At 41.6% G+C, this 23,249-nt stretch overlaps 1 protein-coding gene across 1 annotated transcript in view; it reads right to left on the bottom strand.

Annotated features, from left to right (window-relative positions):
* Positions 1–11,192: 11,192 nt before the first annotated feature.
* pxdn (peroxidasin) overlaps positions 11,193–23,249 on the bottom strand; it is a 67,000-nt gene continuing 54,943 nt past the window's right edge. The window contains exons 17-23 of the mRNA XM_033642866.2: positions 22,711–23,207; positions 22,316–22,450; positions 21,831–22,039; positions 17,527–17,638; positions 15,672–15,804; positions 15,058–15,171; positions 11,193–13,975 (exon numbers count right to left, since the gene is read on the bottom strand). Of these exons, the coding sequence (XP_033498757.2) occupies positions 13,832–13,975; positions 15,058–15,171; positions 15,672–15,804; positions 17,527–17,638; positions 21,831–22,039; positions 22,316–22,450; positions 22,711–23,207 (1,344 nt within the window). The 3' untranslated portion in view covers positions 11,193–13,831. The remainder of the gene's footprint in view (positions 13,976–15,057; positions 15,172–15,671; positions 15,805–17,526; positions 17,639–21,830; positions 22,040–22,315; positions 22,451–22,710; positions 23,208–23,249) is intronic.

Genomic DNA, 23,249 nt, shown 5'->3' with positions numbered 1-23,249 from the left:
ATAGTAATTTCATCCTTTGTTAATATAAAAATATTGATTGGTGTAACTTTAAAGTTCGCCATGACAGTGATGTTGCAGTCAAAGAAGCCTAAATCCTTGTAGACATGGGGGCACTGCATTGCACATGGTCACTTTGGTAGTAATTTTGGAGGGACATAAAAACATTACTCACTTTTCTCCCACAGATACCAGCAGCCTCTCTGCTGATTTAAACCAGTCAGCTCTGGTCAGGAATTATTGCATCAGGTGATATATGACCCTTCATTTATCTTCAGAGAAACAACAAATTGTAAAAGACCATTTTACAGTGGTGATTTAGAGACCCTTTAGCCTTAGGCTCATTCCAGATAACCCTCCTTCAGTCTCACATGTTAGGGACATGCTATAACAAGGTAGCACTGTGTGCCATTTTTGGCGCCGCAATGACTAAGAGGGGTGCTCCTTTGAGGAAAAATTTACTCAAAGTGGATCTTTGACGCTTTCCATGAGCGATATTTTCTTTTTTCTTTCTTACCACACTTGAATATGTTCATCTTAACATCTGGTACTTGACAATGAAGTCACTCCTTTGACTCCTATACTGCAATTAGTTTGTGATTCATTCTCCCAAGAGTCATCATTGCTGAAGGGTTTTATTGTAGCAGCCCGATATATTGTCTTGGTAGATCCTTCATACTTTGTAATTCAGCCTGGGCAGGGATTAATGTGCTAAATGTGTTTTTGTTCATCTTATTGTGTGCATTTATTGTAAGCACCTTTGTTTGTAGATAACAAGGCCTTTACTCGATGTTGGAGAACAATGGCAAATAGTCTAATTGTGTGACTTGTCCAGACTCCCCACCTTAGTTCTGGAGAGGAAAACATTTGGAAAAAATGTTTTTCATGCTAATATGATCAAGCCAGACTTGCTGCTTGGTCTGGAAAACATACTGCTGATAGGCCTGTTTGGAAATGTTACATGCATGCTTGACACACACACACAAATATGACAGCGATGAAGACATTTGAGCGTTAAGCACATTCTCACACAAGAATTTGGTGTGAGTGAGTACTTGAAGTTATTTTTCCATGTGGACTGTTAATGGGAAAGTCAGTGGAATGGGAACTACATTAGTGTGAAATGTATCATTCAACATGTTTACTTGATGATTTGTCTACAATACAACAAACATGTTCTGTACTGCAGACAAATGATCCCGTAAATGTATTGAATGATACATTTCTGAGTGTAACCCAGTTTTCTAGGCATCTAGGATAGTTGGCGAGAGCACAGTGGCAACCCTAGCAATAGAATTACATTAACTGTGCTGAGGGATTGTGCTACATGGGGAACTGAACATAAACCACTGAACAGTTTGACACTTACCTAAGCCCCTACTTAAAACAGCCACTGCCCAATCCCACGTCAGCAACCATATCTGGGAATAGGAGGCATGGAACCTGCCGATATCCTCAAACGTTACAGGCAACTGTCACTGGAAAAATGGCCACATAGGTTGAGTGTTTGAGCAGTTTATCACGACTCATACTTACGTTCATTGTAAGGCAGTGCCCTCTAGTGGCTGTAGTGTAACGAATAAAAAGCTAAACATTTAGTTTAATGTTGTAAAAAGAATAAAGGAGTCCCTACGGTGGGCAGAAGGGGTGGTGTATGGGTCAAACAAGTATAGGACTTTTACCCAGAGACGTGGCCCAAAGTCAACACTGACTTATTTTAATAACAACAAAACATGGTATTCTAGCATACATGCATTACGTTAGTAACAAAAGCACTTATTTGAAGCCAAACCATGATGGTTTTTCTAAGCCTAACCACTTAGTTATGTTGCCTTAACCTCACCTGAAAGTTCTGTAGTGTAATGGCAACTGTTTGATTATGGTGTAGTGGTAGTTGATTAGGTGGGTGGACTACTAGGTAGATGGACAGGTTACCAAGGAGGATGTAGGTATACTCTCCTATACGGTCCAGTGGCTTTTTGGCTGATAGGCGTGTATACTAAACTCTGACCATTAGGACAGTAATATTTCATTTCTGGGAAATTTATATAGGTGGTTTTGGAAGTTTGTGAAAATCAACCTGGTTTGTCATTTAGATATGAGAGAGCGTTTAACATTAGCGCAGGGTGTCGTATTTTTTGCTCTTCCAAAGCCAAAAAAGCAGTAAGAGAGATGTTGGATATGGATTATTGTGAAGCAACTCTCTCACAGCTGAATCCATCAGAGATCGATACTTTTTTGTTCCGCCATGGTGAGATGCTAACTAATGTTATCTAGCTTAGCATGTTAGCAAACAAATGGCTGAATACTAATTATAAGATACGTTTTTTTTTAACTTTAAATTAGTTAGTATTTGAGGGTGTTTCTGCTTTAAACAAATGGACAATTTAGTTTTGCTAGCAATGGGCCTTAATATTTGATAATGAAAGATATAGTCATAACTAAACATTAGCTCAAAATAAAACAATACATGGACTTACCCTGCCGTGGAAGAAAATTGTTGTTCTTGTATGTCCTTCGCATGAATTGCCAGGACAACACTTGCATTAGGACCAGTGAGCTTTTCCCTCAGTTTTAATGTCCTCTTCATTCACAAAACTCTGCCAACACATTATATTGTGAATGTAGCACTTATTGTGGTCCTTTCTGTCTACTTTTCTTTGATATTTCAAAACTGTTATTACAGAAATATGGTATTATTTCATTTGGATTGTTACTAACTGATATTGTTGAAAATGCCATATTGACATACCGGGTGTGAAAGCTTGACAAGCTTGACAAAGTAACAAAGGGGGCGGGGCTTAGCAAAGGGTCAGTTGAAAATGAGGCTAAAAGTGCAATAACCTGAAACAGAGTATAATAAGACAGGTGTGTGTTGCTATTGCAGGCACAGTTAAACAGTTCATTCATCCATCATTGCTTGGCAGTGACTTTCTGTCTGTTTTCCTAGTTGGCACAGTGTGACCCTCCAAGCCTTAACAAGCTTGGCATGGAAGTCTTACCCAACAGAAAACAAAGCAGAGTAACATGCTCTGTCAATGCTCTCATATGTATCCGTCATTTTCCAATGGTATTCTTTATGGTAGCAAACAGCCCTCATTTGTATTTCCACAACATCTTCACAGCAGGAGGTAATCGCAATGGTATGCTTCTGATTAAGAGCAGGGTCAAACCTTCCATGACGGACAAGTTTGCTGATCTTCTCCCCTTTGCTGTGCTATTGAAGCTGTAATGAAGTGTGAATGTACTGTCAAAGTAAACTTAACCCTGTTAAACCCTGTTAAATCACTGTCCATTAGTTTCACCCCTCATAAACCACTGGAAGTCTGTCATTTTAAAGCAGCTGCAGGAGACATGAGTCTGATAGAAGTTGCTCCACATCAAGATTGACATTTTCAAAGTCCTATGTGTCTGCTAATAAAAATAAAAGACTGCAAAATACCTGTAGAGATAAATGAGAAAATGTTCCCTATTCTTGGCAACATGTTGTGCCGTCCTTCCAAGTTAAATTCATCTTTGCTGGCTTGTCTATCACAGCTCTGCTCCAGGTCATTTTTGGTTTTCCTTGAAGAAGTCCATCTTAGTGCGACCCGTGGGATATAACATGCCTCCTATTGTAGTTTATGGCCCAACTTTCACAGTTTCCTCCACCTTATTTCGGTAACGATAATCCTGCTTTTGATTTTTCAGCGTAATTCCAAGGTTGTAATCTTGTTGGGCCAGGAGATACCACATAACCCTCTCAGGCATCCCTTGTGGACTTCATCAGCCTTTTTCATAACAGCTGTGTGTCCCTCCAGCATTTAAAACTATGCATTAGGAGGCACTTGGCATTGCTTGTATGTAGATGGGGCCTTATTTTTAGCCTGTATTGCTTGGACTTCCTGATGTTGATGGTTTTATTTTTTTAACATTTGAATGGAAGCATTCCAGACGCCACAGGTGTGTAGTATAGTCATACTTTCGAATGCTTTGGTGGCATCTTGGCCAGCTGAATTGGCAACCCTGTCAAATACACCATGCTCGACTTCACTAAAGACCATGTATTGTAGCTGTGGCGTTAGTGGGCTGATCACAAGGTTATTTCGGTTGATATAATAAGTATCGAGAACTGATACCCAGCCCTATTGCATGGTGAAAGTGGCAGACATTGTATGTCCTGAACCTGTCCATGGGATGTTTCTAGTCTTTGTGTCTGCCTTCAAATACTGTAACTGCTCACTTAGGAAGACGTTCATGGATAGCAAAACATGTGTTTTGTGTTAACAATTGTTAAACGGTTAACTCCTCTGGATTCTGCTTCACAACAGGAAGTCCTGCAATACTTAGCTATATATTGATTGAGGGCATTGAGGCTGTAAAGGCACAACAGAAGCATCAGGCATTCCTCAAAGATTTTATTTTCTATTTTAAATATCACAGCAGAAACGAGTTCCCCTTTGTTTTGTGCCTGATATCAATCCTACACTGTTGACAGTGTTTGGCTCACAGCTGGAGCTGTGGCTCGTCCCTCTTGAGAGATGTGTCATATTAGGTGAATTCCCCCAATAAAAACCTTTGTGTACATGTTTTGATTTAGCTTTGTATCCAAAGCATCCAATTGTCTCTTGGCGGTTTTGGTAATTTAATGCACTTTTCTCACACCTCAAACTAAGATTTTCCAACCTCTGGGAGGAAAACGCCAGCCAAGTTCATTTATCTTATCCAAGATAAAAGATATGTTTCATCTGGAAAGATATAGATGTTTTGCAGACAGATAGCTGTTTTTTTTTTTTTTTTCAAAAATAGAAAAAAAAAAAGACAGATAGCTGTTTTTGGTGCTGCAGTGGGTGCATATGTGTCTTGTGTGCGTGTGAACATACATTCCTTCAGTGTGTCAGGTTGGCTTCCCCCATTAGCTTGCCCATTTCAGGTCTAGAGGAGAGCTGATTAGGGGTCCTGGCAGTAAAGGGATTATCACGCTGGGTCAGACTGTACCCTGCTGGTGTCCACTGAGGAATGCAGGCAAATCAACCAATGAGCCTATCAGTCAGCCAGTCAGTCGGTCACGCACTGAGTCATCCCATCTGCCAGTCAGTCATCTGCCAGCGAGGCGCTCAGCCAGTCCTCACATGAGATTAGCTTGGCTTTCTATCAGCAACAATTACTACGTAGGAACTGTATGTTCTTCTCAACCTAGTGTCCAGCTCTCACACACGCAGACACACACATTTAACATGATCATATCTATGTTGGATAGAAGAAGATAACTTACCTCCTCTTATCTGTCGACCTCTTTTGTCCATATTTCAGCGAAAGGATCCATTCTGTTTTGGCAATTACAGTTAATGGATCTGGGAAAGGCGTTTGGTATTTTCATACAGGGGAGAAAGTCCCCCCAGGGGCAGAGGGGTCAAATGTAGCACTCTATTTGGCACAGAGTTACATCCGTATATTGAATTAGTGTAACTTAAAAATGTTAGGAGTTGAAAACAACAAAAGCTGATAATGACAAAAGCAAGTGAGGAGGAAAGAGGGACAAAGGTGTGGAAATCTAGCAAGTGCTGAACAACACATTGATACACACACTTACTGTATGCTATTATACATAAACTTCGTACCCTTAATGACTTATTCATTAGGAAGATACTGTAGCTGAATGTACATGTATAGACCTAACAGGAATCAAACATAACAATGCGCCAATAGTTACAGCCCATGATAGCTACTAAAGCAAGCACTGTATTGGATCTGTGAGAGCTTGAAGGAATACATATATATCAATTACTCACCCTGTGTCAATTGAATTTGTGAATTAAATGCTTTTCTTGCATGCGTTCCGTGAACCAAGTATCCAAAAACTGAGTAGTTCTTGATAAATTGATGTATAAGGGCTTCGTATTTTACCAACTGCAAAACTTTATGAAAACATCCATTTACAAACTCTTAGGGGCCTTCCACATGCCGCGTCTTTAACCACCTGGAAAACACAAGGTCAGGTGCTGGGCACTACTCTTGTGCCTTTTTTGCGCCATAATCCAAGAGCACAGCGGCAGGTTGATATTTACAAAAGAAGGGAAAGATATCTGTCGGCCGTGATTGGTTGTTCCTTGTCACACGACATGTGGCGCATACTGCTACATTCCAAAAGCTGAACTCAGTTTATCTCAGGGTACAGTCATTGTGCCGTTGTCGACATTGAAAACAGTGAATCTGAGGGCGCAAAGATGTGGCATGTGTACAGCCCCTCCACAACTCCTGCAGTGTAATCCCAGTCTCATTTATTTAGTCACATGCTCAGTACTTCACACGCAGCCTGTTCTCGACAAGGAAGTGAACTGAAAGTGAAACTCATCTACTGTATGCTCTTCTAAGCCAGATTCAGCTGACAACAGTAATTTTATCTTGCTGAACACGGGAGCTGCTGGTCTACCACTGCTTTAATCAGCAGCTTGTGACTTTGATTAATTAAAACTAACCCTTATAACAGTAAAGTCACACAATAACATACTAACTGACTGAGGGAACGGTAGACCAGCAGCTCCTGTGTTCAGCAAGATAAAATTACTGTTGTCAGCTGAATCTGGCTTTGAGGAGAGCATAGATAAGTTTCAGTTCAGTTCCCTGTTGGAAGGGGCTGTCTGGGAAGTACTTATTATATAACTATATTAATGAGAATTGGATTATATTGCACAAGTTGTATCAGAGTTTCTAACAACAAATGTTTTGATGTAGTTTTGCTGTTGTTAAACAAGGACCCCTATGGGGCTTTTTACACTCAGTTCTGGCCACACCGAGTCAAGCCATGCCGGGCAGATTTGTGTTCCCATTGTCAGTTTAGATGCACCGTGTCATGTCACACTGTGCCAAAGATGGACCTTTTCAGGAGTAGGTCCAAAAGCCAGGCTGCCCGTCTCAAGCGGGTAGCGGTGACTTCTTGCCGACCGCAGGCAACCCCCCATGACTCCCCTTCTAAAACAAGCCGTGTGTGTTGCAAAACTCTACCCACCTCTGACTGCAGGACACCAGAGAAACAGGTGTTTTTAATAGTCTCTGTGTGTTAAGCTCTCAGTATTTTGTAGTGTCTAATTGAACTTTTGTGGTTCGTACTTAAATTTCTTCTCTGCATCCTGTTTGTACTTTAGATATCTGCTTCATATTACTATTTCATGTTTGCTATCAATTATAAAATTGTGTGAAGCTGCTGCTCAAAAACTGAACATTTCCGTATTTTCTGCTTCACAATTAAAGTTTATAGATAACAAAATAACGGGACTTTTATTGTGAAGAATCTATAGGAAATGAAACGTGTTTATCACTGAATTAGTGGAACTTTGTTAGTGGCTTCAATAAAGGCAAGTCTCATCATACCGCAAGTAATTTTGATTTCAAGTAATTTTTTTCCATTTTTGGATTCTTCATTCATTTTTTTGTTTGTCGGCAGGTATGCAAGAAATATTAAGTTTTCTTTACGAATTCAACATAACACAAGACGAGTAACTGATATACAAATAGTCATTTGGGGAGTGAAATATTCCTTTGATAGGCTATGCTGTTTTAGGCATGGGACAACACTTTGTGAAACCACATGCTCCCTGAGCAGGGGCTTTAGTGGGCCCAGTTAAGTGTCTACCAGTATGTTTCTAGGAATATGAGGGTTCTGAGTACATTCTACATTTGCAAACAAATTTTACATGCTGGGTGGAAACGCTCTATCTAGGAATGTTAAGTCTTTTGTCCAGTTCTCTATGACTTAGTGCTTTCATATACCATACCATACACTGGAAAGGCTAATTTAGGTAATTTCTGTGTACCGTTTTGCTAAGTGATACATTTTCACCAAATACAGGAGGAAATTAGGTTGATGAGAGCGGTGAGAGTGAACAAAGACAATACATCTGTGGGCCAAGAAGGCAGAACAATGTGCAAAAAGAAACTAAAATGCTCCCTTGAGCTGAGGCGGAACTGCAGAGTTGGATGATCATAAGAAAATAAGGAAATGGCATTCCCATGATATGTTCTCAGCGTGTTCCTCACAGGATGACGCCTTTGAGTTCTGAACAATCACTGAGTTTCCCTCTTGTTCCACTATCAGGACAAACTTTATATTCACACTCCACTAGTCATGCTATAATTCAAACTAACTTTTAGTAAAACATTGTGTTGCTTAGTTTGCTAGTGGAGTGCAGCCCATGTGATTCCAAGCAGGTAAGACACTTACCAAGCAGTTTTACACATACAGTAACTGCCTGTGCAAACACCTGCACTATAAACTCAGTGGGCTTGTGTGTCAGAGCCAAAAACACTAGCGGGAAGCCATCTCATGACATTTCCCACCTACTGGGGGTGACAAGCCATCGCCGCAGTCCTTTGAGTCCCGGGATGCAAAACCTATTTTCCCCCAGCGGGACGCCACTTCTCTCCCTTTCATCCGCCTCGCTCTGGAAATGAGAATGACGTTCCACTAGCGAGGGGAAAGAATTCCCCACCTTGGCGAGTGAGAGGTGCAATGCTGAGAGCCAATTGCCTAAATGAAATTCCAGTACGTGATGAGTGGGAAGCGAGAGGCTTGCTGGGTAGCCAGGCTATTGCAGCTGCAGGCTTGTGTCCTGTCCAAACCCTGAAAGCCACAATTCTCTGCCTCTTGTCTGTTGTCTGCTTTAAGATCTGAAAAGTATCTGGACAGAGATTCAGGTCTCGGCGTCTCAGATGAATACAGCAGATTTTGTGCTCTAATTCGTGTTTTTTTGACGGCTGTCTGTGTGTGTTGTATTGTCTGCCCACATTTTGCTCCACACACCTACAGCACTTTCTTACTTACATAATCAGACTGTCCATATCTTTCCAAAGTAAACAGAGGAGGTCTCATTCAAACAACAGCTTGGAAGGGAAACTGCAGCAGATATGAGACTTACCCAGAGGAAGTGCATGTGTGTGTGTGTGTGTGTGTGTGTGTGTATTCAGGTTCGTATCTCCCAGGAACAAACCTATTACTCTAAGTAAGGTAGGTCCCTTGTTGTCAGGGTGATAATGTCTTTTCCTGCCTGGCTAGAAGATGAAGGCGCTTTTATCTGTGCAGCCACTGGAAACCTCATTTCCTGGTCCAGTTTTCTTTCCAGAGCCTCGGTCCACTCACTGCCCCGGCTGCCAGTGCTGAGTCTACAGGGAGAAGTATAGAGCGCTAAAGGAGGGACATGGATGGAGGAAAGAAAGCAAAGGAAAGGAGACAGGTGGAAGGGGGGAGCTTGTGTTATTTTTGAGAGTTTCTGAGTCAGTAGTGATCAACATAATCACACTTGTGTTTTGGTATTTATCTCTAAGCAGCTAATTCCAAATCAGCGCATAATTTGACACAAAGCAGAGGTTTAAAAACAGGTTGTGGGTATGTTTGCCAGACAGCACATGCGACCAACAGTCCGAGGGTTATCTTCCCATGGTTAAAGTTCCCAGGCCTCTAATATTACTCACCTTGCAAATATCTTTCCCCAAACACTTCACAGCTGTTTTCTGTTTGGACACACTTGCTTTAGATAGTGCTGTCTCTCGTGTCAAAAGAGCAGAGAACTATACAAAGGACAACAAGACTTGACTACAGTCTTGATAGCAGCTCTGTGAGGCTGAGCCGAGGCAGAGCAGTGCTTTGGACTAAATGCTAACGCGCTGATGTTATGCTGGTTTAGTAACCACTGTCACCTTAGTAGCTTAGTGTTAGCATTTGCTAATCAGATGTACAGTGCCCTCCCTAGAGCCTTGCTAGCATGGCTAACAACAGAGAACCAGGTCCAGGAGTAACTGAGTAACTGTAGGTAGTATGGTCAAGTCTGTGAAAGCGAATATCAAAAGGCACTTCAGGCTCCTAAGGACGTGCAGGAACTGCTGAGACATAAATGTGAGCCATGTGCAACATACAAGATTAGTTCGTTAGCTCTACAGACATACTGAAGTGCCCCTGCTAAAGGAGCTCTAAACAATATTCAGCATGTATCTATGATTCAGAGATTGTCTGCACACAGTTCTCAACATGGAGGTGGCTGACCGGCAGCTAGTGGCTAATAGTGCTAACAGCAGCAACAGTGCAAACAGAGCTAGCGGTGTTAACTTGGTGGGGATTCATTAGTCTCGCCACCAGACAATCAGAGATCTCGGCCTTCTGATAGTAGATTTAGTTAATCAAAGCGTCTAAAGACTGACTTGTGAGTCTAGGGATTCAAAGACTGTATAAGGGTGGACGACGCCTCTTCACTTACCTGCATTGTACAAAAATGAAGTCAAAGTATCCCACGTGCGGCCGCTGCCATCTTGCACTGGTGATGTCATTTGGAGCAAGAGGTTGTGCAGTAATCTCCACGATGTTGAGTTCCCTCCCAAACACTTGTCGGACCCAATCGCCAGCAGCGCCATTGATAGTGAGCACACCGATTTGCACACATAGCTGTCAATCATATCAAACCCCCTTTTTTACAATCAGATAAGTAACTTAAAGCTTATCTGAGAAACTAACACTTGAACATACAGCGGCGTGATAAGAACTACCTAAAATGACAGGAACCATCTCTGGAAAAATGTTTTTAGTTTGGCTTATGTCCCATCCACATAGCATGAAGGGGCGGGCTTTATGACCTGTCCTGCAGCCAGACACCAGGGGGTGATTGAGTAGGTTTGGCTTCACTTTTTGGGGAGCTGTCATGTCGTCCATCTTAGATACAGCCTATGGGGGCAACTGAAGGGTGTGCATTTTGCTTCTGTGGCGAAGTCGTCTATATCAGTGGTAACTGCTGTATAAGCGGAGGCGATAAGCTAGCCAGTGGGACACACATAGGGACTTGCATGCACTTACATGCACACAGTGGGAACGTCTACCATAATAAAGCACAGAGAAACTCAGATTAAAACACACAAAGAGCAAGTGTAACCTTATTCTCTGCTTACTTCATTATGTCTGTTTGCTGCTATAATAATGTTCTTAATACCGTATAGAGTTTCTTTAATGACCAGCACCCTAAAGCAGAGAGAGCCAACCTGACAAAACTGCTTAGTTTTTGGTTTGGTTGTTCAGTGCAAAATGTTTTGTTATCAGCCAAATCAGAATCCCCAAATGTTTGAGCACTGTCAAAGCAGCTGATGACAGGCCACATCTTTCAGAGTGAGCTCATCTGTTTGTCAGTTTCGCTGCCAAGCACAGGAGCTGGAAAAGAACAGGCACCAACATGTAGGACTATAATTCAAATGTGGCTTATTTATTTATTATTACTGTCGAGAGGCATACATTACAGTGCAAACCATTCTTTGGCAAACGTACAATACAAATGTCATGATAGGTACTAATATATCAACATTGACCACTGGTTAGGGGACAGTGTAGGTAAAGCATGTTCAGTCTTGCAGAGCAGTGCATTCCATTGACACTTGGGAGTTTTTTGGGTGGGAATAAAAAGAGGGAACTATGATGAAAACAGAAAATAAAAATGAACTAATATCATAGATATGTGAATATGAAGACTGGTAACAAAGAGAGCTCACAGTGCTTTGACAGCCAAACCTTGGGACACTTGCCAAAATGCATTTAGTCTGTTAATGAGACTGAGACACATACACTCATTCATACACACAAAGTTTATGAAAATATGTCAAAATATTAAATTCATTAATACACACACATGAATAGGATGTGTACATATAGGTATTGTTGGAAGTGCCACAATCAGGAATTAATGGAGACAAAAATACGGCTGTAAACACACAGTTTGATGTACAAACCTGTCCAGTATATTTAAACATATGATATGATACCAATTTACCAGTGCGACTGCCAGCCCAGTAATCCATCTGGAATCCTGGATGGAACATTCCGGAGAGTATTATTTCTGTTTAGTGACAGATGCTTGCTCAGGACGTTACCACATAAAGAAAACAATGGAAAGGAACACTGCAGCTGCAGCCGCTTCACCATAATTAGGAGCAAAGCAAAACAGGAAAACAAAAACATGACTTATGTTAAACGAAGCGAGCCAGTGCATGGGGTACAACGGGTGGTCTAAATACAGTACAAGTGTAGGGCCAACTGACAGGGGTCAGTGGAATACATCTCACAATAGCAAGATGGTGGAGACTTGTTATGATTGACACTGTATCCCAATCATCAGCACCCCTCCCCCTACATTACCCTCGCTTCCCCTCTCATATGGCTTCCATTACAGCGGAATGAGGGTCAGAGCGCTAGAGAGAAGCCTGCGCTCCACACATGCTCTGCTGAATGACGTCACCTCGGTCTCAAAATCTTCAACATGGCAAAGAAACATGAGCAGGACGAGCATTCCTGACCTGTATCAACACTGACGACGGTCCTCATGGGGGGAAATATCCAAACACTGAACACACATGAAAAAAAAAAAAAAAAACATAAAGGGGGAAAAGGTGGAGTCAAAGTGGATGCTTGACAAAGGAATGCATGCAAGCGTGTCCTTGTCTAAACTGGAGCTAGAGAGCTGCAGGTCCACCACAGCAGAGAGGAACAGTCAACAGTTATGGTAGCAGTCCTTCAATTGTGTGTAGTCTGTGGACTAAAGACTATACATGAATAAAAATGATCTGTGAGGGAGAATACTGCTGTGGTAGAGTGAGCAGTACCAAAGGCTAAATCCTGACCTCATTACAACATTCATACATAGTTTCATAGATAGACATGTGCTATTTATGCCATTTTAGAACTAACTAAATCATACATTTGGCTTTAGAAGACTGAGGAAAATACTGGGACAAAGTTCACAACATTACAGTGGTAAAAATGGATATTCTTTCACTGCTTTTTGAAAGCAAAATGAAACTTGGAAAGGAGCACAACAGTGCAAGAGCTGGTTTGAGTGTCCTGCAATGGGGAGCGCTACACGGCTCCACCTCACTCAAGTTCAGGACAGGCCAGCAGAGACATTAAGTAAGTCAACTAACAAGTTGTCCATGGATAGAGGAGCAGTAATCAGTAGACATCTCTTTTGCATTACAAACATTTTCCTAGGGCTTCACATTATCTTCATATGTAAGCATTTTTATACAAGAAGGGAGGAAAAAAAAAAACATATTCATAACAATATAAAGCACCTTGGATTAAAAGATGAAGTAAATCTATTCATAAAAAGTCTTTTAGTTTGAATAAAACCATCCTCTCAATTGTGATTTATCATAAAAAGGCATATACTGAGTGTATATAGGTTGCTTTGCATACAAAACAATACAATACTTTGAAGGTTTGTATTTAGTGATTAAATCATTAAGAAAAAAAAGGAGGGGGGGAAATAGCACCAGTTTTCGGCATCTCTAACCTGAGAAACTTTTGTGAGACAACAAAATGGCTGCCGCCTTTTATTCTACTTCCCTTTCCTGCTTGTCGACGGCAAGTGGCCCTGCGTTTTGTCACCAAGTGTTAGTCGCAGGAGAGCAAACACAGTGGCTGTTTGTTACACTTCAGAAGCCTCAATGGACTCCGAGCAAGGAGACGAGGTTTGTCCGTCGTGTTTACAATCCACCCATTCATCCATCCATCCACCCGTCGGGTTCAGAAATAAATCCATTTAGTGATCGCTGGCTGGTTTCCAGAGGATTTCAAACTGAGCCTCAGGCTGCTGGCCCTGGTGGGGGCAACAATCCGAAAATAAAAAATAAAAATAAAATCACCCCCCTCCCCCAATCAACGAAAAAGAATACAAAATGAAACAAAACAAGAACTGAGGCTATTGGGTCTATCGAGGCTATTGGTGGCTGTGGATTGGCACACCTTCATGAGTCCCATCCTCTCTCTGGATGTCTGTGTGTGAGTGTGTGACTCTCAGCCACTAGTGTGTTTGTCGGGGGGTCCTGAGGGTTATTTGTGGCGGGTGTCTGCTTTTTGCTGCTCCTTAACATCTGCGTGTTGAAGGCACACTGGGCAGCAGGCGCTTTTTAGTTTGACGGGCCGTTTGCACTCAGCTGGTGGACAAGACTCCACAAAGCAGGTCACCTGGTTGTCCTGGGGGGTGGGGGCAAAGACGGGTCAGACACCTCATTAGATTAGACTGGATGAAATGTTCATGATCAGTGCAGCTGCAGTACAATTATCCAGATACAGGAAGTAAAAACAGCACAAAAACATGAATAGATCAACTGGAAAAAACACACTTCTTAATAAAAAGTTCAGATCATACTTGTGTTTATGTTCAAGAGGTGTCTAAAAGAGACCAATAACTTCACAGATGTACATAATGTGACTATAAAATGTGTGAATAAATGATTTCAGTGTGTGGTCATGAGCTGGCACTGTCTCGTGGTTTTGTTTGGCACAGAACAGAATCTGAAACGTTTTGCCTACGACAAGGCTCTAGTAAGATGCTTACGACATGGCTGAACAGAACAATGAAGTGCTTTGTTTCAGAGCAACAACATGATGTGTTGAACCAAACTGTTCTTTCCCAGACAGTCCTGCTCATTGTGCTTCTGCCTGCCAAATTCAATTAGAACAAAAATCCTCCAATTACAGCCAGGCATGGAAGGTGGAAAGAGATAGTTTTGGGGAATCGAGGGGAGAGAGAGAGACATACAGGAGAAACTGACAGGTGTGTTATCAGATGTGGTGAGCAAAATAAACTTTTGAGTGGAAAGATGGCAACAAAAGGTAAGTAGGTGGGAGAGAGAGAGGCCTGAAGAAGATCAGAGGCAGCCAGGTTTGGCACAGAGCTGCCATCCCCTCTGCCAACAGTTGGCACTGAAAAGGTGTCAGAGATAAAGAATGAAAGGCAGAGAAGTGGCCGGCACACACAAACACTGTGGGGAGACACTGGTGCCAGGAGAAGCGTAATGCCAAGAGGTGCTGGAGGAGGTGAAACACTGGCATGAGTGCCAGACTGGGAGAAACTGGGGCATTTTAACTGGGCAGACTGCTCACATAGAAATGATTCTTATGGACGGCCTGTCCACAATGAGACACAGAGAGGGAGTAAAACATGAGCTGCTTCTTAGAGTGTGAATAATGAGTGGATTAAGAACTGTGTGCATGTGTTTGTGTGGTGTGTAAACCAATTGCACTGCATACTGATTTATATATGTTGAACATACTCTGCATTCACATATGGTGCAGGAGTCCTTTTTCCACCGCTCTCCATCTGTTCGCTCACGTCCCTCATTATCAGTGCAGTCAGTCTTGCTCAGACGGGCCTCCAGTCTTTTAATCTGTAAAGATACAGCGACACAAACATTTACTCAGAGGAGCAGTTGTTTGTGGTTGCATCAACATTGGCACATGTCTGTCTCCCTCACAACAACTTCCAACAAAACTTGAGCCACGTATACATGAAAATGTGCACACTGCCCGAGTACTTCAAGTAAAAGAAATTGTCATATTACCTTCTTTAAAAACAAAATTCTCATGTAAAGCACAACAATGCAGCACCCATTAAAAACAGACTTTCACTGTGACTTTCTATTTATCAACAGCTCTGCATTTAAAAGGCTGCAGCTGACCAGAAGACAAAGTCAGGATGCTGGGCCCCATCCTGAGGAATTAACTGTACCTCTGACATGTTAATGAAAAACATGCCTGTATGTATGGAGCTCTGACTGTGTCAGTGTGTTAGACTACAGCATAGCTTTTGTAAATGGACAGTGTAGGCATGCACCAAGTTCAGAGATGAGATGAATCTTTGTGTGTGGTTGGAGATACAGACACTTGCCTGCTTTCGTAAACTTGTGATTGTCTTCTGCATGTCAGAGACAAAGTCCTGGAAGTCGCTGATTGAGGGTTCAGTGCTTTTTTTGGAGGTCACAGTAACATTTACAAGACTTTCTAGAGCTTCCTCCACGGGGCTGCAGAGACAAATGTAAGAAAATTAGCTTCAATTTCTACAACAATCATCTCTTTAGAGTCTCTCTAAGACTACATAAACTACATTTACTGTTTGCATCATAAACACCATAATGAGAACGTACATGCTGTTCTTTTAAATACAGGAAACACTTAAAATAGGTGATAGACTCCTTTCCTATTTCCAGTAGACCGGTCTACAGTCCTGTACATGGCTCTGCAGTAGACAAGTATGCTTTACTGTTTTTTCCCCCATTTTTTTCTGGTGTGTCATGTTTTACATCACAAACGTGTCAATAAATAGGTTAATAAACAGTAGAAAGCAGATGGTTGCTTATTTTGTATAGCTGTTACTAATTCAGTCTCTCTTTACAAAACATGACTAGTTTGGAATGATATTCAAGAGCTGGTTGGACGAAGACAGATGGAATTTTTCGGCAGTGCATGTGCTGCAAGAGGGGTGAAAATTAGCATGTCCACCCAGGTGTCATGTTTCCATCACTGCTGATCGGAGCCGATTAATACCCATGATCACTGCAGAGTCATTTGTCCTGGGAATTAATGCAGATTGTATCCTTTCCCATAAAAAACAGAAGCCAGATGTTAGTGTTTGCGGTTTTTTGTCTGGTGGGAAAAGGGGCTTCTGTGAAACCCATCTTCAGCATGTGATGCTGGGTGGTCTGGTGACCATTTACTAATTTACAATAAAAATAAACAGATTCACACTAAGATTTTTTTTGCTGTACTTTCAATGTAAATAGGATGCCAGAGCACATTAAAAGCATCAAAGTAGAGTCTGTTTATTGAAAAGTGCCAGGGGAAGATCTCCCAGACCCCCTGACAGAGGTCTGGGCTCAATCCCAAATGTCCTTAAATTCTAGAAACATCCCTGTGTACACCTGAACTGTGCAGGACTGCTGCCACTGGATTTGCCTCTTGACAGCAAATGCTAAACACACACACTGATAAATAATATTCATTGTTTGCTTATAAACTGGCCCCTAGCCTCCTATTTTGCAACTGTGGCCTCTGGGAAAAAGCAAGTTAAGTATCCCTGATGTATTATAAACCTCCAAAATTCTTGCTTGAAGCTCTTATTTATACCTGGCAATAACAAATGAGCACAGAGAAAAGCTTCAGTCACATATTGACACCACAATGTCTTTCTAAATATTTGTTTGGGGAGGAAAAGCTTGGGGAGGGAAAAAAATCTGGAAAAGGCAAACAAAACAAGACAAAAAAAAGAATTTGAAAATACACCCTCCTCCTGCTGCTAGACCCCCTAGACCCCTAGACCCCTCCCACCTAATGACCATGGGCATATGCTAACGCTTCATATAGTAACCCAGTGTTTCCCATATATTGATTTATATGATCTTATTTCATGAAATAGTTGCACACGGCTCATTTGCTCAGCCCCTCCCTGCCCCGTTTATTAGACCACAAATAAAACAAATATTTGCTGGCTAGCCACCCCACTATCCCTCCACCTTGTCCCCACCATTGTGGACTGCTTCCCTGGGAGGAGAGCAGACAGCAGCTAGGGGGATGGACCTTTGGTCAGTGGCTGTACTGGTTTGTATTCAGCCAGTGCAAACCCCCCCAGCGCCGTGTGGCACAGCAGGCTGGAGACCAACGGCAGCACCAGGTCTAACCTGTGTAACAGCAGCCACAGAAAATTTGCTGCTTAGGCTATTAAGATGATGTTTGTCATGCTGTGTTACCTGTTCTCCTGGACACTGTTGGCAGGTCTTTCCTCTTTGTAGCTGTGCTCAGCTGATCTGCGTCCTCTAAAGTGGTATGACAGGGCATTGAACTGACCCTTGGTTCTGCAGTCTGTTGGGTTAAACACAATACAACAAACTGTGGTTCACAAACCAAGGCAAAAACAATCACTGACACTGATGAGAACAGGAATCTTTATTGTACCAAATGGCCTTTCAGGATCAAGTTATATTTTCTTGTTCAACATGATAAAATGGCAACATTTACGCACTTAATGACCACATGGAATACAGGAAACTCGTGCGGGGAAATTAGGCTAATCTTTTTTCCTTTACGCATAAACACAAATACAGCCACCCACCCATGCATACATACAAAAAACAGGAAACCATGACTGCTGATGCCACTTTCTTTCTGCTTCAAAGTGCTGATCTAAGCGGCTTATTGTATTACCATGACTCACACTGCCGTCACTGTACCTAGTTCAAAGAGGGTAAAAGACACGCACACAAACACAGACCCCTGCTCATGCCCTACTACACACCTGGAGCATGCTGAGCATCAGCAAAGAGCAACTAGAGACAGTCCATAATAAATCTGAGGAAGAACAGATGAATGGGATCGGGCCCTGTAGTTAGGAGGGCTTCACCTTTATCTGTAAAAGTTTAAAGCCGGCTGCTCAGCCTCAGAGCGCCTTTGATTTACCAGACAAGAGTCTGTAAAAGACAAAGACTATCTAAACACAACAAGACTTCCTATCTCATGCTGATAGACACGCATGAGCACACAGATGCACGCTCATACCCTGCTGAGCTGCACACACACATACACACACATGTAAGTTCTCAGCGGTGTCCTCTCTCTTAATGAAGCCAAACACAACTGTGAATCTGGCTACAGCCTCACTGACAGACAGACAGACACAAACAAGTGCGTTAACTTCCTCCCTCCCTCGCCTTTCTGGCAGGATCTTCTCTGTTTATTAGCTTAGCTCTTCCCTTGTACATTTTGTCAAGGAAGGGTGAGCGCCGAGGTCAGAATCTGGGATGAAAGGAGAATAATTAAGAGGCACCATGTGTTGCTTATTAAAAAGACAATGAATGAGATGAGACCGCCTCATTTCAGTTTACTTCAGTCTTTTGAAACTTACACCTCAGCTTACACATCAGCTTACACATCAGCTTACACCTCAGCTTACACATCACGATTGTTAATATTTTATATCACACAGTGGACTGAAACTTTCCCCCTCAAGCTTTTACATCAAATGAGAACTTATTTATCCCAAATGCAGCACAAAAAAATTATGAATTGACACAGAAGTCTAACAGAGTCCAGATGTACACAGACTGGCTGAAAGTCATTCACATGTGACTGGAGATCACATCCGTACATCTGCAATAAGCATTTTGTCTTATTTCACATAGTTCAATCAATATTTTAGATTAATCTGGTGCAACATTTACATGTGTTCATGTTTACATGTGCTCACATGTGTTCACATGTGTTCATTGTATGAAATTTTATTGGCTCTAAAGTCCCTATAACATGAAATCATAGCTGTTTGTGGACAGATTCTGGAGTGCATACATGACCACGTGATCTTTTCTCCTTTTTACTCAACATTTCTTGCATCACTTCATTAGTGATTCAATGGAAAAAGGTAAAGTAGGGAGGTGGTGGCTGTATGTTTTACAACATGTGGTAAATGGCCACATTATGTCACTGAAAAAACACTTTTTTTCCCCCATGAACCACCCGGAAGGTACTGGAGCAGTTTTTAAAATATGAAAAACGTATTTACATCTTGAGTTTAAAGAAATCAGTCTTGGCCTGTCATGGTGCTCCTGCAAGCCCATAATCAAAGCTTGGGAGACAGCAGATAGTAACGACTATTATTCGCTCTTATTATGATTGCTCAATGTGTTAAAAAATCACTGCATGGCTTTCAGTCCCTAGAGTTTAATTAATTTAATAACTTAGATTCTCTGTTCTAATCTAGGCTATTTACTATTTCACAACCGATCACATCTCCAAATAAATGATACACAAAGCAAACAATCAGTATAAATCCTAAAGCTGGTTCATTACAACAGCAGGGGGTGCCTCTTCATTCGTCTCCTTTTCGCTTTGTCAGCTGCACCCATGGGTGGAACTTTTAAACATCAAGGACTTAGCTCCAAATACAATCTCTTCCCCCTACAATTAGTGGGAGCAGTCTGTGAAAAGCACAACACTGGGTACGTCATAAGTGTTCAAAAAGGAAAACCGCTGTTTCACTGACGTGGTGATCCAGCAGAGTAACAATGGCATGACATTTCATGGCATTCCACTTCAAACATTATTTTACGCTGATTTCACAACAAGACAAAATCTACATCTGACAGGAGGAAGTTTGCCTTTCTCGAGGCTACAGAGAAATGATCCCAGACGTTGTTTCTCTTTGGTCAAATCGCCTTTTCATTACGAGGTGCTGAAGCCTCAAACATTGTTTATTCTTCCCTAGTTGATCTCTTCCTCCAAGCTTCACACTCAGTCAAGCAACAATCACCCTGAGTGACATCTATCTGACACGAGCCATACAGAGAGGAGCTCTGTCAAGTAAATTGCGGTCAAAGATTAACCTTGTTGTGGGGTGGGGGGGTTCATATTGTAGCAGAAAACAGGTGATTGCTGTGAAGCCAGGCTGCCTTGAGGAAGATGTTATCAAAGGGAAACAAGGGTGAGGATATTGTGGCTTTAATTTTACACACTGGACCAGTTAGGTGATCCGGAGACTGAAATGTCTAGGCCACTTCCTGTGCTGTTAAACTCTTTGTCTTCTTTCATCATGAAAAAAGGCACAGGTTTTTAAAGATTAGTCAAGATGATGAAAGATGTGATAGTGAGAGGTAACATTTCTGTACATAACTGTGCTGTCAGAGTAAATCACACTCGCAACGGACATGAGAAACTGAGCCGGAGGATCTGCCATTAATTTCTGAAAGTGAAACTTTTATGAAATCATGAGTTTACTGGTTTTATTATATATGCCTCTACAATCTATTGTAATCCTCTTGTAATAAATCCTCTCTGTCAAGCTTGACACGTCCATTTTTTTGTTGACTGTCTCAAACACAAGTTGACTTAAAATCATGTTTGAAGTTGTAGCTTGAGGTTTTGTTTTTTTTTTTAATCAGACTCCATGTTTTCTTACTATAATAATGGGGAGGGTGAGGAATAATTGATCTCATTTATTCATTTTTTATGACACATAAATAAATATAAAGATATTAAAAAATAAACTTGACATTTATGTTTAAATTAATGTCTCTTACTCATGTATAGGTAATGTATTGTGTTTTATGTATTTAATGACATTATTACTTTATTAGACTGTTTATTTCTTTGCAGTTGTTGTTGTGTATCTGTTAAAGACTGTATCATTCACTTCAGTTGTAGCATACAAAGTTGCAGCGAGATGCACTCCCAAGAACAAAACAATGTCTGACAAATATGTGCTTTATCTTTTTTTATTTCTTTTTTCTATTGTTTTTTTCTTATTTTTATAAATTCTGACAGAAAATGGTGTCTGATCAGTTTTGTGAATGCACATATTCATATCCTTATTGCATTTGTACATTTAGCAATAATTTCTCTATTTGTATATATTTACTTATGATCTGTGCAAACTGACACCACTCAATAACATGTGTTCCTCTCAGTTGTGAAGGAATTTACATTATCCTTTGATTTTGAGTTGCAGGGAGAAACAGCCTGACAATGACTGATACATTTCAGTAAAGGACAACTCTGACTACATACAGATTCAAATTCAAGCCTTTTCACTGTACCAATTTGAAAAACTGCCAAAATGAAAGACCCACATTTGTACCTTAAAAAATGTATTTCTACAAACTGGAGGTGCTGTAAACATTGCTAAGGTCAGCTATGTTAGTATCTAACACCAGCCAACTTCAGGTATTTGTTTTCCAAGCTAAGTAGTTGAAACTTAACTTAAGTCAAAGAATGTCTTGAGAACATCTTAAGAATGTTGTTTGTCAAGGACAAAAATCTTAATGTGTATTTTTCTTTTACTTAATAGCTGTTATTTCATTAAAATGTGTACCTTGTACCCCATCCCTGTTCTTACCACCTCTCCAAGATAGTTGATCCAGGGTAAACACTGAGGCGGCTTCATACTGAAATGTTTCTATTGTTCTGTCCTTGTGTTTGTACATGCACTGAACTAAATATCAAAGTAAAAGAATTACATAAAGAATGATGAAAGCAACATTATCAAACAATCAAAAACTGCTCTCACCTTCACAGCAGTCCTGCCACATGCGCAGGTCAATCTGAGGGATGTCGTCACAGCTGCCATAGCCGTGGGGGAGCTCGGCCACCCTGAAGACGTCTTGCTGGATGCGTGTGATGTTGTCCCCGTTGTCACACAGCACCCGTGTCAGGGAGGCCTGCTTCAACTGGGTCAGCTGGGCAGGAGTGAACACGCCTGGGTTTTCATACCAGAACCTGAACAAGACAGACAGGCATGTACTCAAGGTTTTCTATTGTTGCACTAATTTAACAGCATCAGTCTAATGTCTAAAGCTTGATTGATCACACAAAAATAAGTTCTGGTCATTATCTTGCCTCATTATCTTGCCAATCACAGGCAAAAGGCCTGACCTCAGTATATGCAGAGGAAATGGGGAAAAGTAACCAGAAGAGTGACTGACTGGGATACCTGGAGGCTATTTTTTCTTTGAGGCAATGTCTTTGTAAATGGTGAGGTGAGATGTGTTGTACCTGTCTCCATCCCGCAGGCGCTTGAACTGAGTTACCAGCAGACACATGAGGGTGGGCCCCACTCTACTTCCAGGGACCAGGTCTTCAGCCATCAGTGCAGGGAACAGATCGATGTTTAGAGGAGTGCCGTACAGCCTACCACACAGAACAAACAGTCAGGGACACTAAACTATATATATATCATGATCCAGAGTTTATGGAGCACAAGCTTCCCTGAAGTCACTATCACACCACGATTCTTTGTCTCAAAATGACAAGAACCTTATAAAGACTAAGCTTTCCTTAGACTGTTCAAAGGCATGACTATAGCCCGCTAATAACCTGGTTTCATTTGTTTTATACTGGTCTCAAGTAACAGAAAATTGTAATACAGATTATCTTGGGTGTATAATTACCTCTGCAGTTTCTCTCTGACACTAGGATTCTTAATTTCATTCCTCAGGTCATCAAACGTCCGAGCTGAGGTCAGGTTACAGAAGGTCCTGTAATCATTGTACGGTGGCATTCCATGATCCCTTCCTCTCTGTATATTCATAGCAGCCAGATCCAGAGCCACAGCGTGGGCCATGGAGAACAACCTCTCCGTCAGCTCTGTATTCAGCAGTTGTGTGGACACCCGCATTTTACCAGCGACGCCAAAGAGCCCACGAAGGAGTGGGTCAATTCCGCCCTCGTTCACAATGCGGAACGGGGAGAAGAAGGCACGATGCAGAGAGATGTGTCCCTGGGGGATAGGCTGGAAGTCCTCGTCTAACCTGTAGAGTATTGGGTTGATGAGGGTGTGCCCGAAGCGGAAAGCAGCAGTGGCGAAAGCATTGAGGATGCCAGTGTTAACATTGGGGTTGTAACTGGTGTATGGCCCCATCATCTTCATGCCTGCCTCACCCAGGATCTAGGAAATGAGAAAGGGAACTTAACAGTCTTTCTTCTAATC

Source organism: Epinephelus lanceolatus, chromosome 15, assembly GCF_041903045.1.
Source record: "Epinephelus lanceolatus isolate andai-2023 chromosome 15, ASM4190304v1, whole genome shotgun sequence".
Lineage (NCBI taxonomy): Eukaryota > Metazoa > Chordata > Actinopteri > Perciformes > Serranidae > Epinephelus > Epinephelus lanceolatus.
This window is presented reverse-complemented; position numbering and strand designations above follow the sequence as displayed.